Source organism: Salmo trutta, unplaced genomic scaffold (genome assembly GCF_901001165.1).
Source record: "Salmo trutta unplaced genomic scaffold, fSalTru1.1, whole genome shotgun sequence".
NCBI lineage: Eukaryota > Metazoa > Chordata > Actinopteri > Salmoniformes > Salmonidae > Salmo > Salmo trutta.
The window spans coordinates 24,005-39,209 of NW_021823029.1; the positions used below are offsets into that span (position 1 = coordinate 24,005).

The 15,205-nt window shown below is 45.3% G+C and overlaps 1 protein-coding gene across 1 annotated transcript in view; it reads left to right on the forward strand.

Moving 5' to 3' along the window:
* The window catches only part of LOC115188262 (protein NEL), a gene marked incomplete at its 3' end in the record, with an annotated part of 59,124 nt that overhangs the window by 19,845 nt on the left and 24,074 nt on the right, over positions 1-15,205 (forward strand). Inside the window, 6 exon segments of the mRNA XM_029747110.1 lie at positions 41-137; positions 5,929-6,001; positions 7,621-7,703; positions 8,247-8,375; positions 11,227-11,329; positions 12,348-12,439. Of these exon segments, the coding sequence (XP_029602970.1) occupies positions 41-137; positions 5,929-6,001; positions 7,621-7,703; positions 8,247-8,375; positions 11,227-11,329; positions 12,348-12,439 (577 nt within the window).

Here is a 15,205-nt window from a genome sequence, read left to right on the forward strand (position 1 = left end):
AAACAGTATAGTATTGCCTTGTATTCCTCTTGTCCTCTAGGATCTATGAGAGGGTGATAGAGAATCCGTCTATGGACATTCCCTCTGACACCACCGTCTGGCTCGGACAGAGGAACCAGGCCCATGGATACTTCAAGGTATGTGTCAAGGTTGGCTCAAGGAAGCAGGAGAGGCAGAGTCAAGCGCAGGAGACAGAAAATCCGTGAACACACTTTTAATGAGTATCCACAAAGTCCAAACACGGTAGGGCAGGGCGCATAACAAAGAAATGCTCAAAAACCCCAGCTTAAACACTAAGCAGGGACGCAGCCCACAAAACCCTCTGCGGCAAACAAAAAACACAGGCAGAGAGAAAACACTCGTTCCTCAAACTACCACAGTCCTGACATAGAACAATCACACACAAAACACAAACCTACCTAGCAAAACACAACCCCCCCCCCCCCCCCACACTAACAACTAAAACAGGTGCGTGCCTAACCTATTCCTAACCAACAGAAAGTGAAACAGAGGATTGATGCCAGCTAGTAGGCCGGCGACGACGACCGCCGAGCGCCGCCTGGGCGAGGAGGGGCGCCACCATCCGTCGGTGTCGTGACAGTATGTTGAAGGGAATAATATTTTCCTGAAAATCTACCAAGTTTCAATACGATAAAAATGTATCCAGAGAGTTCTGGGAAATACCGCAAAAATTGGAAGTGCCCATTTGAAGAGTTAAAAACCAAGATACGGTCACTATGCCAGGGTTCTCCCCAAATAAGATTGACGCTGCGCCACATTGCCGGCTTGGCTGCGCCACTATGTAAAGATTTCACAGCAAGTGAAACAGATGTTCAGTAATGATAGAGTTGCCAATGACGTTGTTGTGAATTGTGAAACAGGCCATTCATAAATTCCGAGCATTATCATGTTCCTCATTTAATTCAGCGCATTTCAGCAGTAGGCATAGGCTATCTCAACACAGAGTGCGCTCACGATGCACAGAGCGCACCACGAGTAGGCTATAGCGTTGTCAAATAATAAAACCTTTGGCAGTCAAACAAAAGTCAAATTACCAAAGTTGCTAAGCTTGCTAGATAACCTCCAACGAATGACAGAATATATCCTGTTTGTCAAAATCGAGTTGATGATTATGTTTTGTCGACAGGGGGAGGGCACCCCCAGCACCCCTACTTCCCGCGGCTGTGCCCCTGGCTTGTCTCAAGCAGTGCGATGGCTCTGTCCCAATCAAAACTGTGCTGAAATTAATCTATGTGACCACGCACAACCATTGCTTTAAATTAGTATAACGGTTGGATATGATTTGGGGAGTTTCAATACAAGCAAAAATTTGATACATGCCTTCAATTGCATTAGCCGACTTTATTACAATATTTTTCCACATTCAGTTGATTATCACTAAAGTGAGTTTTCCTCTCTGCGCTTTTTCTAGGCCTAATGACCGTTTCCTCGTCTCCTCACGCTGCCGCCCGCCTCCGCTGCGTTGTTCTCAACACCAGTTTATATCAATATAGCTTGCTGTTTTCTAGAAATCTGTCTCATTTAATTTCTGTGATGATGGACCAAGCCTGGGCTCGGGCTTCAACTCACTGGGCTTGGGTCAGACCGGGATCTAATTTTCAGTTCTGATGAGAACTCTAAACTGCATTCAGGTCTTGCGTGCAGTCCGGCAGTGTCCATTATGCGTGTGCTTTGCTTAGAATTTATGGTAACTTTGTGTGAAGTTAATACGCTAGGCTAAAGGCTTCCATGACAACCTGTTTGGATAATGTTGTGTATTTTGTGGAATGGCAGTAGTGCCACATTGGGGGAAGATATTATAATTTCCCGGGTCTTGTCATTTTAAAGAAATGGGAAAATGTGAAGAGTGGTCCCGGGATAGTCCCAGGATCCAGGTTACCGGTGTTAATCTCTAGTATGGTGTGATATGTATTTGTTGGTCATACTAGACAGACTGCTATGTTAAACAGCCAAGCACATTCAGAGTGTGAGTGTGAGTGTGTAAATTGACATGCCAGAGCTTAAACCTCACATTATCAAGGCTCAGGAGAAGACCCAGATGCAGACAATTTCGAAGTAACAAAAGTTTATTACAAAAACAGGGGGGCAGGCAAATGACAGGTCAAGGGCAGGTAGAGGTCAGTAGTCCAGAGCAGAGTCCGAAAGGTACCAAACGGCAGGCAGGCTCAGTGTCAAGGCAGGCAGAGGTAAGTAATCCAGGGTGGTGTGCCAAGGTGCAGAACGGCAGGCAGACTCAGGGCAGGCAGAATGGTCAAAAACCAGGAAAGCTGGCAACAGACAACGATCTGGCAACAGACAAACAGAACACAGGTATAAATACACTGGGGATAATGGAGAAGATGGACGACACCTGGAGGGGGGTGAAACAGATCAGGCTGAGACAGTATCCCCCCCCCCCCCCCCCCCGGGCGCATATGTGGTTGACCGGGGTGCCGGCGTTGGAACTCAGCGATGAGGCATGGATCCAGGATGTCCCTAGCGGGGACACAGCACCTCTCCTCCGGGCCATAACCCTCCCAGTCAACCAGGTACTGGAAACCCCTGCCCCACGGTCGAACCTTCAGGAGGCGCCTCACCATGTATGCTGATTGGCCGTTGATGAGACAGGGAAGAGGGGTAGGCCTAGGAAAAGTGGGATGTATACAGAGGGTACGGGGCAACCTCCGAACCCACTCGAAGACGTCCCGGGGCAGGCTGCGCTGACTACAGGCAATGGGCTTGGCAGAACGGGCTCCAGCCCATGATGGCACCAGCAGTACAGCCAATAAGGGGAGTGTGTCACTGGAGCCAAGAGAATCCCAATACCACGGGAACCTGAGGAGACTTAATTTGCATGAATTGGATAGCCTCGCTGTGGTTCCCTGACACTCATAGGTTGATGGGAGTGACCCGGCCTGTAGAGTGCCCATCCAGCGCTCTAACATCCATGGGAACGGAGAGGGGCTGAGTAGGGATCCCCAGCTCAGATGCCAGGGTAGGGTCCATAAAACTCTCATCAACCCCAGAGTTGATGAGTACCCGGAAAGATTTTGACTGGTTCCCCCACAGCAGGATGGCATGGAAAGGGGTGCGAGTAAGGGGAGAGGAAAGGTTATCCGTATGGCCCACCAGAGTACTCGCCCCTACTGTTGAGCCTGGTCTTTTGGTGGACAGGAGGACATGAAATTACCAGTAGTCCCGCAATACAGGCAACTATTCATGTGAAGCCGGTGTAGACGTTTGGCTGGGGACAGCCTAGCTCTGCCTAGTTGCATCGGCTGAGGAAGAGGTGATTTGGCAGACTTCGGAGACTCTCGTGGGGAACTCGGGTATCCTCGGGTCCTCTCAACAATGGAGAGGTCGTGGACTTCCGGGATGCCTCGGAGGCGAGGTGGAATCCTTTGGCGGACGAGTGGAATCGGACCTCCTCTCCTTCCTATGTCCCCATAGCCTCCCATCGATCCGGATGGTAAAGGCAATGAGCGAGTCGAGATCCGTCGGTAGTTCCCTGGCTGCTAGTTTGTCCTTAACCTCCTCCGATAGTCCTTGCAGGAATGTATCGAAAAGCGATTCTGGGTTCCAGGCACTCTCAGCTGCCAACGTGTGGAAATCCACCGCATAGCCTGCCACACTGTGGAAGTCTTGTCAAAGCTGGAGTAACTTCCGGGCAGCCTCTCTCCCAGACAATGGAGAATCAAAAACCTTCTTCTCCTCCGCCACGAACTTCTCCAGACTGAAGCGCATGGTCGACTGTTGTTCCCATATGGCCGTAGCCCAGGCAAGAGCCCTCCCAGACATCAGCGTGATGAGGTATGCTATCTTTGACTGGTCCAACGGGAAGGAGGAGGCCTGCAGCTTGATGATGAGAGAACACTGCACGAGTAATGCCTGACAGGTTCTCGACTCTCCAGTGAAGCGTTCTGGGGGAGGTAAGCGGGGCTTTCGGGAAACCGGGGTGGCCGGGGAGGCCACACTGCTAACTGAGGGGCTGGAACGTTACCGTTGTGGCAGGCTGCCTGTCACACACTCATGAAGCTCAGCTAGGCTAACTCATCCTGCATAGATATGATCTGAGGTCAACCTCTCCCACTCTCTCTCTCTCTCTCTCTCTCTCTCTCTCTCTCTCTCTCTCTCTCTCTCTCCTCCCTTTCTCTCTCTGTCATTCTGTCTCAACTTCTCTCAATTCAATTCCAGGGGCTTTATTGGCATGGGAAACATGTGTTAACATTGCCAAAGCAAGTGAGGTAGATAATATACAAAAGTGAAATAAACAATAAAAATTAACAGTAAACATTACACATACAGAAGTTTCAAAATAATAAAGACATTACAAAGGTCATATTATGTATATATACAGTGTTGTAACAATGTGCAAATGGTTAAAGTGCACAAGGGAAAATAAATAAGCATAAATATGGGTTGTATTTACAATGGTGTTTCTTCTTCAATGGTTGCCCTTTTCTTGTGGCAACAGGTCACAAATCTTGCTGCTGTGATGTCACACTGTGGAATTTGGAGTTTATCAAAATTGGGTTTGTTTTCGAATTCTTTGTGGATCTGTGTAATCTGAGGGAAATATGTGTCTCTAATATGGTCATACATTTGGCAGGAGGTTCGGAAGTGCAGCTCAGTTTCCACCTCATTTTGTGGGCAGTGGGCACATAGCCTATCTTCTCTTGAGATCCAGGTCTGCCTATGGTGGCCTTTCTCAATAGCAAGGCTATGCTCACTGAGTCTGTACATAGTCAAAGCTTTCCTTAAGTTTGGGTCAGTCACAGTGGTCAGGTATTCTGCCACTGTGTACTCTCTTTTTAGGGCCAAATAGCATTCTAGTTTGCTCTGTTTTTTTTGTTAATTCTTTCTAATGTGTCAACTAATTATCTTTTTGTTTTCTCATGATTTGGTTGGGTCTAATTGTGTTGCTGTCCTGGGGCTCTGTGGGGTCTGTTTGTGTTTGTGAACTGAGCCCCAGGACCAGCTTGCTTAGGGGACTCTTCTCCAGGTTCATCTCTCTGTAGGTGATGGCTTTGTTATGGAAGGTTTGGGAATCGCTTCTTTTTAGGTGGTTGTAGAATTTAACAGCTATTTTCTGGATTTTGATAATTAGCGGGTATCGGCCTAATTCTGCTCTGCATGCATTATTTGGTGTTCTACGTTGTACACGGAGGATATTTTTGCAGAACTCTGTATGCAGAGTCTCAATTTGGTGTTTGTGAATTCTTGGTTGGTGAACGGACCCCAGACCTCACAACCATAAAGGGCAATGGGTTCTATGACTGATTCAAGTATTTTTAGCCAGATCCTAAATGTTATGTTGAATTTTATGTTCCTTTTAATGGCATAGAATGCCCTTCTTGCCTTGTCTCTCTATCATTCACAGCTTTGTGGAAGTTACCTGTGGCGTGGATTTTTAGGCCACAGGCCACATGTATAGTTTTTTGTGTGTTCTAGGGCAACGGTGTCTAGATGGAATTTGTATTTGTGGTCCTGGCGACTGGACCTTTTTTGGAACACCATTATTTTGGTCTGAGATTTACTGTCAGGGCCCAGGTCTGGCAGAATCTGTGCAGAATATCTAGGTGCTGCTGTAGGCCCTCCTTGGTTGGTGACAGAAGCACCAGATCATCAGCAAACAGTAGACATTTGACTTCAGATTCTAGTAGGGTGAGGCCGGGTGCTGCAGACATTTCTAGTGCCCGCGCCAATTCGTTGATATATCTCTCTCTCTCTCTCTCTCTGTTATTCTGTCTCAACCCCTCTCTCGCTCTCCTCCCTTTCTCTCTCTGTTATTCTGTCTCAACCTCTCTCTCTCCTCCCTTTCTCTCTCTGTTATTCCGTCTCAAACTCTCTCCCCTTATATAACCCTTTCTCTCCCTCTCTCCCCTTCTCCCTTTCTCTCCCTCCTCCCGTCTCTTACTGTCTCTACAGGGTATAATGCAGGATGTTCAGCTGGTCGTCATGCCTCAAGGCTACATCTCTCAGTGTCCAGACCTCAACCGCAGTAAGACAACAGTTTTTTTATTTGTTTTATTTTATTTCACCTTTATTTAACCAGGTAGGCAAGTTGAGAACAAGTTCTCATTTACAATTGCGACCTGGCCAAGATAAAGCAAAGCAGTTCGACAACATACAAAAACACAGAGTTACACATGGAGTAAAACAACATACAATCAATGATGCAGTAGAAAAAAAATAAGACTATATACAATGTGAGCAAATGATGTGAGATAATGGAGGTAAAGGCAAAAAAATGCCATGGTGGCAAAGTAAATAAAGTATGGCAAGAAAAAAACACTGGAATGGTAGATTTGTAGTTTGAAGAAAGTTAAAAGTTAAAATATAAATATAAATAATATGGTGCAAAGGAGCAAAATAAATAAAATAAATAAATACAGTAGGGGAAAAGGTAGTAGTTTGGGCTCAATTAAAGATGGGCTATGTACAGGTGCAGAGATCTGTGAGCTGCTCTGACAGCAGGTGCTTAAAGCTAGTGAGGGAGATAAGTGTTTCCAGTTTTAGAGATTTTTGTAGTTCGTTCCAATCATTGGCAGCTGAGAACTGGAAGGAGAGACGACCAAAGGAGGAGTTGGCTTTAGGGGTGACCAGAGAGATATACCTGCTGGAGCGCGTGCTACAGGTGGGTGCTGCTATGGTGACCAGTGAGCGGAGATAAGGGGGGACTTTACCTAGCAGGGTCTTGTAGATGACCTGGAGCCAATGTGTTTGGCGACGATGATGAAGTGAAGGCCAGCCAACGAGAGCATACAGGTCGCAGTGGTGGGTTGTATATGGGGCTTTGGTGACAAAACGGATGGCACTGTGATAGACTGCATCCAGCTTGTTGAGTAGGGTATTGGAGGCTATTTTGTAAATGACATCGCCGAAGTCGAGGATTGGTAGGATGGTCAGTTTTACGAGGGTATGTTTGGCAGCATGAGTGAAGGATGCTTTGTTGCGAAATAGGAAGCCAATTCTAGATTTCACTTTGGATTGGAGATGATTGATGTGAGTCTGGAAGGAGAGTTTACAGTCTAACCAGACACCTAGGTATTTGTAGTTGTCCACAAATTCTAAGTTAGAACCGTCCAGAGAAGTGATGCTGGATGGGCGGGCAGGTGCAGGCAGCGATCGGTTGAAGAGCATACATTTAGTTTTACTTGTGTTTAGGAGCAGTTGGAGACCACGGAAGGAGAGTTGAATGGCATTGAAGCTCGTCTGGAGGGTTGTTAACACAGTGTCCAAAGAAGGGCCAGAAGTATACAGAATGGTGTCGTCTGCGTAGAGGTGGATCAGAGATTCACCAGCAGCAAGAGCGACATCATTTATGTATACAGAGAAAAGAGTTGGCCCAAGAATTGAACCCTGTGGTACCCCCAGTTACATTTAGTACCTATAAAAGTCTGGGAACTCTGAAGTTAACATGCTGACATGTACATTATTTTACAGCCACTATAAAAGTCTGGAAACTCTGCATCTAAAATGAGATGCCCACAAAAGGCAACATCAGCTACACATGCATTTACAGTATAGCTCTAATATGCTTGCCAGTACAGTTACATGGACATTGACAATGGAACTATCATGCCAACATTACATTACCATGACTTACCTGTGTTTCAGCTTGTCCCACCTGCAATGACTTCCATGGGCTGGTACAGAAGATCATGGAGCTGCAGGATGTCTTAGCCAAGACCTCCAGCAAGGTACTATAGCATAAGACAATGGGTGCCTCAATCGTCAACCATGGTTTCCTCTCCTTGTCTTCTTTCCTTCATCTGCATTGATCTGAAGGGGAGAGGAAGCCACTTGTAGACGATTGAGATTCACCCTCTGTTGTGTCTCTGGTCGAAATGCTAGCTTTTCTTACAACTCCTACTTTGTGTAATGTACAGTAGTGTAGAGTAATGGTGTAGCTGTGGACAGCTGCTCAGCCGTGTACACCACCGCCGGATGTTCTGTCAGTGTACAAGGCATAAGTGTATGAATCATTCACACAGACGGTAAGTGAGGGAACATCCATTTACTGTTCTTTACTACAGCACACTTTACTACAGCACTCTGTCACCATGCGGTTTACTGGGCTCTGGTTCCCTTGTCCTGCAACACTGGGTTGTTGAATAAATATTTAGTTAAAAAGCAGACCATAACAACGGGCTATTGACCCCCAAAAATGTGTGTACGCACATACTGTAGGCTGACACACACACACACACTAACTCTGTATCTTTGTTTTGGTGTGTGTGCAGCTGTCGCGTGCGGAGGAGCAGATGCAGGGTCTGGATGGTTGTTACTGTGAGAGGAGCTGCAGTATGAATGGAGTGCTGTACAGGGAGGATGAGGGATGGACAGACGGATGCAGGAACTGTTCCTGCTATGTAAGATTGTTTTCAGATATTTAAAAAAAATTGTTTTAATTATTTTAATTTTTACCTTTATTTAACTAGGCAAGTCAGTTAAGAACAAATTATTATTTACAATGACGGCCTATTATAACATACTATAACAGCTTATTTTTTATTTTATTTTTTATTTTTATAGCTTATAACAGGCTATAACAGGCTATAACCTAGGACTCTCTACTACCTGTTATATAGGGCTTAAAGGGACAGTTCATTTTATAATCACTGTGGTTTAAAGGGACAGCTCACACTATAGTCAGTGTAAGCTTAAATGGACAGTTCAATCTATAATCACTGTGGGTTTAAAGGTGACAGTTCAATCTATAACCCCTGTGGGCTTAACGGGACAGTTCAATCTATAATCACTGTGGTTTAAAGGGACAGTTCAATCTATAATCACTGTGGTTTAAAGGGACAGTTCACACTATAGTCAGTGTAAGCTTAAAAAGACAGTTCAATCTATAATCACTGTGGTTTAAAGGGACAGCTCACACTATAGTCAGTGTAAGCTTAAAAAGACAGTCCAATCTATAATCACTGTGGGTTTAAAGGGACAGTTCACTCTATAATCACTGTGGGTTTAAAGGTGACAGTCCAATCTATAATCACTGTGGACTTAAAGGGATAGTTCACTTCACGATCACAGTTATCCGGGACTTAAAGGGACGGCACTGAATGGAAAACCATAACCTGTGTCTGAAAAATCAACTCTATGTGATTCTCCTGATCCCAGAGATCAAGACATAGGGTGCGTTCCTAAATTCAGTTCATACTAAAACATAAACTCAGCAAAAAAATAAACGTCCTCTCACTGTCAACTGCGTTTATTTTCAGCAATCTTAACATGTGTAAATATTTGTATGAACTTAACAAAATTCAACAACTGAGACATAAACTGAACAAGTTCCATAGACATGTGACTAACAGAAATGGAATCATGTGGAACAAAGGGGGGGTCAAAATCAAAAGTAACAGTCAGTATCTGGTGTGGCCACCAGCTGCATTAAGTACTGCAGTGCATCTCCTCCTCATGGACTGCACCAGATGTGCCAGTTCTTGCTGTGAGATGTTACCCCACTCTTCCATCAAGGCACCTGCAAGTTCCTGAACATTTCTGGGGGGAATGGCCCTAGCCCTCACCCTCCGATCCAACAGGTCCCAAACGTGCTCAATGGATTGAGATCCGGGCTCTTCGCTGGCCATGGCAGAACACTGACATTCCTGTCTTGCAGGAAATCACACACAGAATGAGCAGTATGACTGGTGGCATTGTCATGCTGGAGGGTCATGTCAGGATGAGCCTGCAGGAAGGGTACCACATGAGGGAGGAGGATGTCTTCCCTGTAATGCACAGCGTTGAGATTGCCTGCAATGATAACAAGCTCAGTCCGAAGATGCTGTGACACACCGCCCCAGACCATGATGGACCCTCCACCTCCAAATCGATCCCGCTCCAGAGTACAGGCCTCGGTGTAACGGTCATTCCTTCTATGATAAAAGCAAATCCGACCATCACCCCTGGTGAGACAAAACCGTGACTCGTCAGAGAAGAGCACTTTTTGCCAGTCCTGTCTGGTCCAGTGATGGTGGGTTTGTGTCCATAGGCGACGTTGTTGCCGGTGATGTCTGGTGAGGACCTGCCTTACAACAGGCCTACAAGCCCTCAGTCCAGCCTCTCTCAGGCTATTGCGGACAGTCTGAGCACTGATGGAGGGATTGTGCGTTCCTGGTGTAACTCGGGCAGTTGTTGTTGCCATCCTGTACCTGTCCCGCAGGTGTGATGTTCGGATGTACCCATCCTGTGCAGGTGTTACACGTGGTCTGCCACTGCGAGGACGATCAGCTTTCCGTCCTGTCTCCCTGTAGCACTGTCTTAGGCGTCTCACAGTACGGACATTGCAATGTATTGCCCGGGCCACATCTGCAGTCCTCATGCCTCCTTGCAGCATCCCTAAGGCACGTTCATGCAGATGAGCAGGGACCCTGGGCATCTTTCTTTTGGTGTTTTTCAGAGGTAGTAGAAAGGCCTCTTTAGTGTCCTAAGTTTTCATAACTGTGACCTTAATTGCCTACCGTCTGTAAGCTGTTAGTGTCGTAACGACAGGTGCATGTTCATTAATTGTTTATGGTTCATTGAACAAGCATGGGAAACTGTGTTTAAACCCTTTACAATGAAGAACTGTGAAGTTATTTGGATTTTTATGAATTATCTTTGAAAGACAGGGTCCTGAAAAAGGGACGTTTCTTTTCTTGCTGAGTTTAGATCGTCATTGTCATGCGCGTCGTAAGGATTGGACCAAGGCGCAGCGGGTAAAGTGCTCATCTTCTTAATTTATTTAAAGATAACACTTAAACAAAACGAAGAAACAGTTCCGTAAGGCAACACAGGCTATACAGGAAAACAACCACCCACAACCACAAGTGAAACAAACACAACTAAATATGGCCTTCAATTAGAGACAACGACAAACAGCTTCCTCTAATTGGAGGTCATTGCCAAAACCCAACATAGAAATAGAAAAATAGATATAAACATAGAAATAGATAACATAGAACCTAAACCCCGAAACACACAAAACAAACACCCCCTGCCACATCCTGACCAAACTACAATGACAAATAACCCCTTTTACTGGTCAGGACGTGACAGTCATACTAATGACATCTGTTTTGTCTCATTCCTTTAGAATGGTACAGTCCAGGTTGGAGATCATAGATCATCATACTAATAACGTCTGTTTTGTCTCATTCCTTTAGAATGGTACAGTCCAGGTTGGAGATCATAGATCTTCATATTATTAACGTCTGTTTTGTGTCATTCCTTTAGAATGGTACAGTCCAGTGTGAGACCATCTCCTGCCCCCCTCCCCAGTGTCCCCCTGACTCCGCCCCTGCCTATGTACCAGGCACGTGCTGCAAAGAGTGTCAGCGTGAGTAACAACAGCTATCCTTCTCATGCCATGTTCTTCTCACATCTGCACAACACAATCCTCTCCTGTTCCTTCTCTAACACTTTCTCTCTACAGAACTTCTGTCTCTTTCTCTCCTCTCTACACCACTTGTCTGTCTCACTCCTCTGTACACCACTTTTCTGTCTCTCTCTCCTCTCTACACCACTTGTCTGTCTCATTCCTCTGTACACCACTTTTCTGTCTCTCTCTCCTCTCTACACCTCTCTCTGTCTCTCTCTCCTCTCTTCATAACGAACAGCTCACACGACCATGCAGCCCCTGAAATCTTATATTCTTTTCTTAATTTCTCTCAATTCAATTCAAGGGGCTTTATTGGCATGGGAAACACATGTTAACATTACCAAAGCAAGTGAGGTAGATAATAAACAAAAGTGAAATAAACAATAAAAATGAACAGTAAACATTCCACTCACAGAAGTTCCAAAATAATCTCGCTCTCTTTGTCTCTCTCTCTTTGTCTCTCTCTCTCTCGTCCTCTCACTTTCTCTCTCACACTCTCTCTCTCTTTGAATCTCTCTCTTTGTCTCTCTCTCTCGTCCTCTCTCTTGCCCTCTCTCTTTCTCTCTCACACTCTCTCTCGCCCTCTCTCTCTCTCTCTCGCCCTCTCTCTCTCTCCATTCTGTTCCCTCCTTCTCTATCTCTCTCTCTGTCATTCCTCCCCATCCCTCAGCCCACAGTGTGAAGCACACAATCATAATGACTTGTCTTAATAACTGACCACATCTCCGCGTTGCTAGGATACTCCCGCCACGTACACAGCACTCAATGCCTTCACATATACATCAATAATTCAAGGCCAGTCTTCAAAGCCTGCTGCTATCTGGAGCCAGTGTTAATATGAAACCCATTTAAGTAATGACTTAAGCTGTGTGTAACACGCTACTTACTGTACCTTGCTCCCAATGTTAAAAGGGACTAGGAATAACTAAAAACTCTGTGTGTGTGTGCACGTGTGCGTTTGTGTGTGTGTCCATAGCTGTGTGTCTGTTCAGAGGAAGGGTGTATGTGGAAGGGGACTTGAAGAGTGTGAGGGATTCATCTGGAAACTGTTTACTGTTTGAGTGTCAGGTAAGTCCAATACACTCCACATGTCTACACACTCTTAGCTTGCAATGACTACAGAACACACCTGCACTCAACACACCATGAGAATCCCTATAGAGACAACACACCATGAGAATCCCTATAGAGACAACACACCATGAGAATCCCTATAGAGACAACACACCATGATAATCCATATAGAGACAACACACCATGAGAATCCCTATAGAGACAACACACCATGAGAATCCCTATAGAGACAACACACCATGATAATCCCTATAGAGACAACACACCATGATAATCCCTATAGAGACAACACACCATGATAATCCCTATAGAGACAACACACCATGATAATCCCTATAGAGACAACACACCATGATAATCCCTATAGAGACAACACACCATGATAATCCCTATAGAGACAACACACCATTAGAATCCCTATAGAGACAATACACCATGATAATCCCTATAGAGACAACACACCATTAGAATCCCTATAGAGACAACACACCATGATAATCCCTATAGAGACAACACACCATGATAATCCCTATAGAGACAACACACCATGAGAATCCCTATAGAGACAACACACCATGAGAATCCCTATAGAGACAACACACCATGAGAATCCCTATAGAGACAACACACCATGAGAATCCCTATAGAGACAACACACCATGGTAATCCCTATAGAGGCAACACACTCACTCTGATCCAGCCTGGTCTGGGCGCGTTTCATGTTGAAATATCATCCATATTATTATCTGGTGGTGGATGGCCTAATGTACTAATGCATCAGATCAGCCTTTACACACGTCTCACAGAACAGCTTGACTATGGACACGTCTCACAGAACAGCTTGACTATGGACACGTCTCACAGAACAGCTTGAATATAGACACGTCTCACAGAACAGCTTGACTATAGACACGTCTCACAGAACAGCTTGACTATGGACACGTCTCACAGAACAGCTTGAATATAGACACGTCTCACAGAACAGCTTGACTATAGACACGTCTCACAGAACAGCTTGAATATAGACACGTCTCACAGAACAGCTTGACTATAGACACGTCTCACAGAACAGCTTGAATATAGACACGTCTCACAGAACAGCTTGACTATAGACACGTCTCACAGAACAGCTTGACTATAGACACGTCTCACAGAACAGCTTGAATATAGACACGTCTCACAGAACAGCTTGACTATAGACACGTCTCACAGAACAGCTTGACTATGGACACGTCTCACAGAACAGCTTGACTATAGACACGTCTCACAGAACAGCTTGACTATAGACACGTCTCACAGAACAGCTCGACTATAGACACGTCTCACAGAACAGCTTGACTATAGACACGTCTCACAGAACAGCTTGACTATAGACACGTCTCACAGAACAGCTTGACTATAGACACGTCTCACAGAACAGCTTGAATATAGACACGTCTCACAGAACAGCTTGACTATAGACACGTCTCACAGAACAGCTTGACTATAGACACGTCTCACAGAACAGCTTGACTATAGACACGTCTCACAGAACAGCTTGACTATAGACACGTCTCACAGAACAGCTTGACTATAGACACGTCTCACAGAACAGCTTGACTATAGACACGTCTCACAGAACAGCTTGACTATGGACACGTCTCACAGAACAGCTTGAATATAGACACGTCTCACAGAACAGCTTGGACTATAGACACGTCTCACAGAACAGCTTGACTATAGGACACGTCTCACAGAACAGCTTGACTATAGACACGTCTCACAGAACAGCTTGACTATAGACACGTCTCACAGAACAGCTCGACTATAGACACGTCTCACAGAACAGCTTGACTATAGACACGTCTCACAGAACAGCTTGACTATAGACACGTCTCACAGAACAGCTTGACTATAGACACGTCTCACAGAACAGCTTGACTATAGACACGTCTCACAGAACAGCTTGAATATAGACACGTCTCACAGAACAGCTTGACTATAGACACGTCTCACAGAACAGCTTGACTATAGACACGTCTCACAGAACAGCTTGACTATAGACACGTCTCACAGAACAGCTTGAATATAGACACGTCTCACAGAACAGCTTGACTATAGACACGTCTCACAGAACAGCTTGAATATAGACACGTCTCACAGAACAGCTTGACTATAGACACGTCTCACAGAACAGCTTGACTATGGACACGTCTCACAGAACAGCTTGACTATAGACACGTCTCACAGAACAGCTTGACTATAGACACGTCTCACAGAACAGCTCGACTATAGACACGTCTCACAGAACAGCTTGACTATAGACACGTCTCACAGAACAGCTTGACTATAGACACGTCTCACAGAACAGCTTGACTATAGACACGTCTCACAGAACAGCTTGACTATAGACACGTCTCACAGAACAGCTTGAATATAGACACGTCTCACAGAACAGCTTGACTATAGACACGTCTCACAGAACAGCTTGACTATAGACACGTCTCACAGAACAGCTTGACTATAGACACGTCTCACAGAACAGCTTGAATATAGACACGTCTCACAGAACAGCTTGACTATAGACACGTCTCACAGAACAGCTTGACTATAGACACGTCTCACAGAACAGCTTGAATATAGACACGTCTCACAGAACAGCTTGAATATAGACACGTCTCACAGAACAGCTTGAATATAGACACGTCTCACAGAACAGCTTGACTATAGACATGTTGAAGAGCAGAAAACCCCAGAGATGTATTTGTTTTATGAAACTAA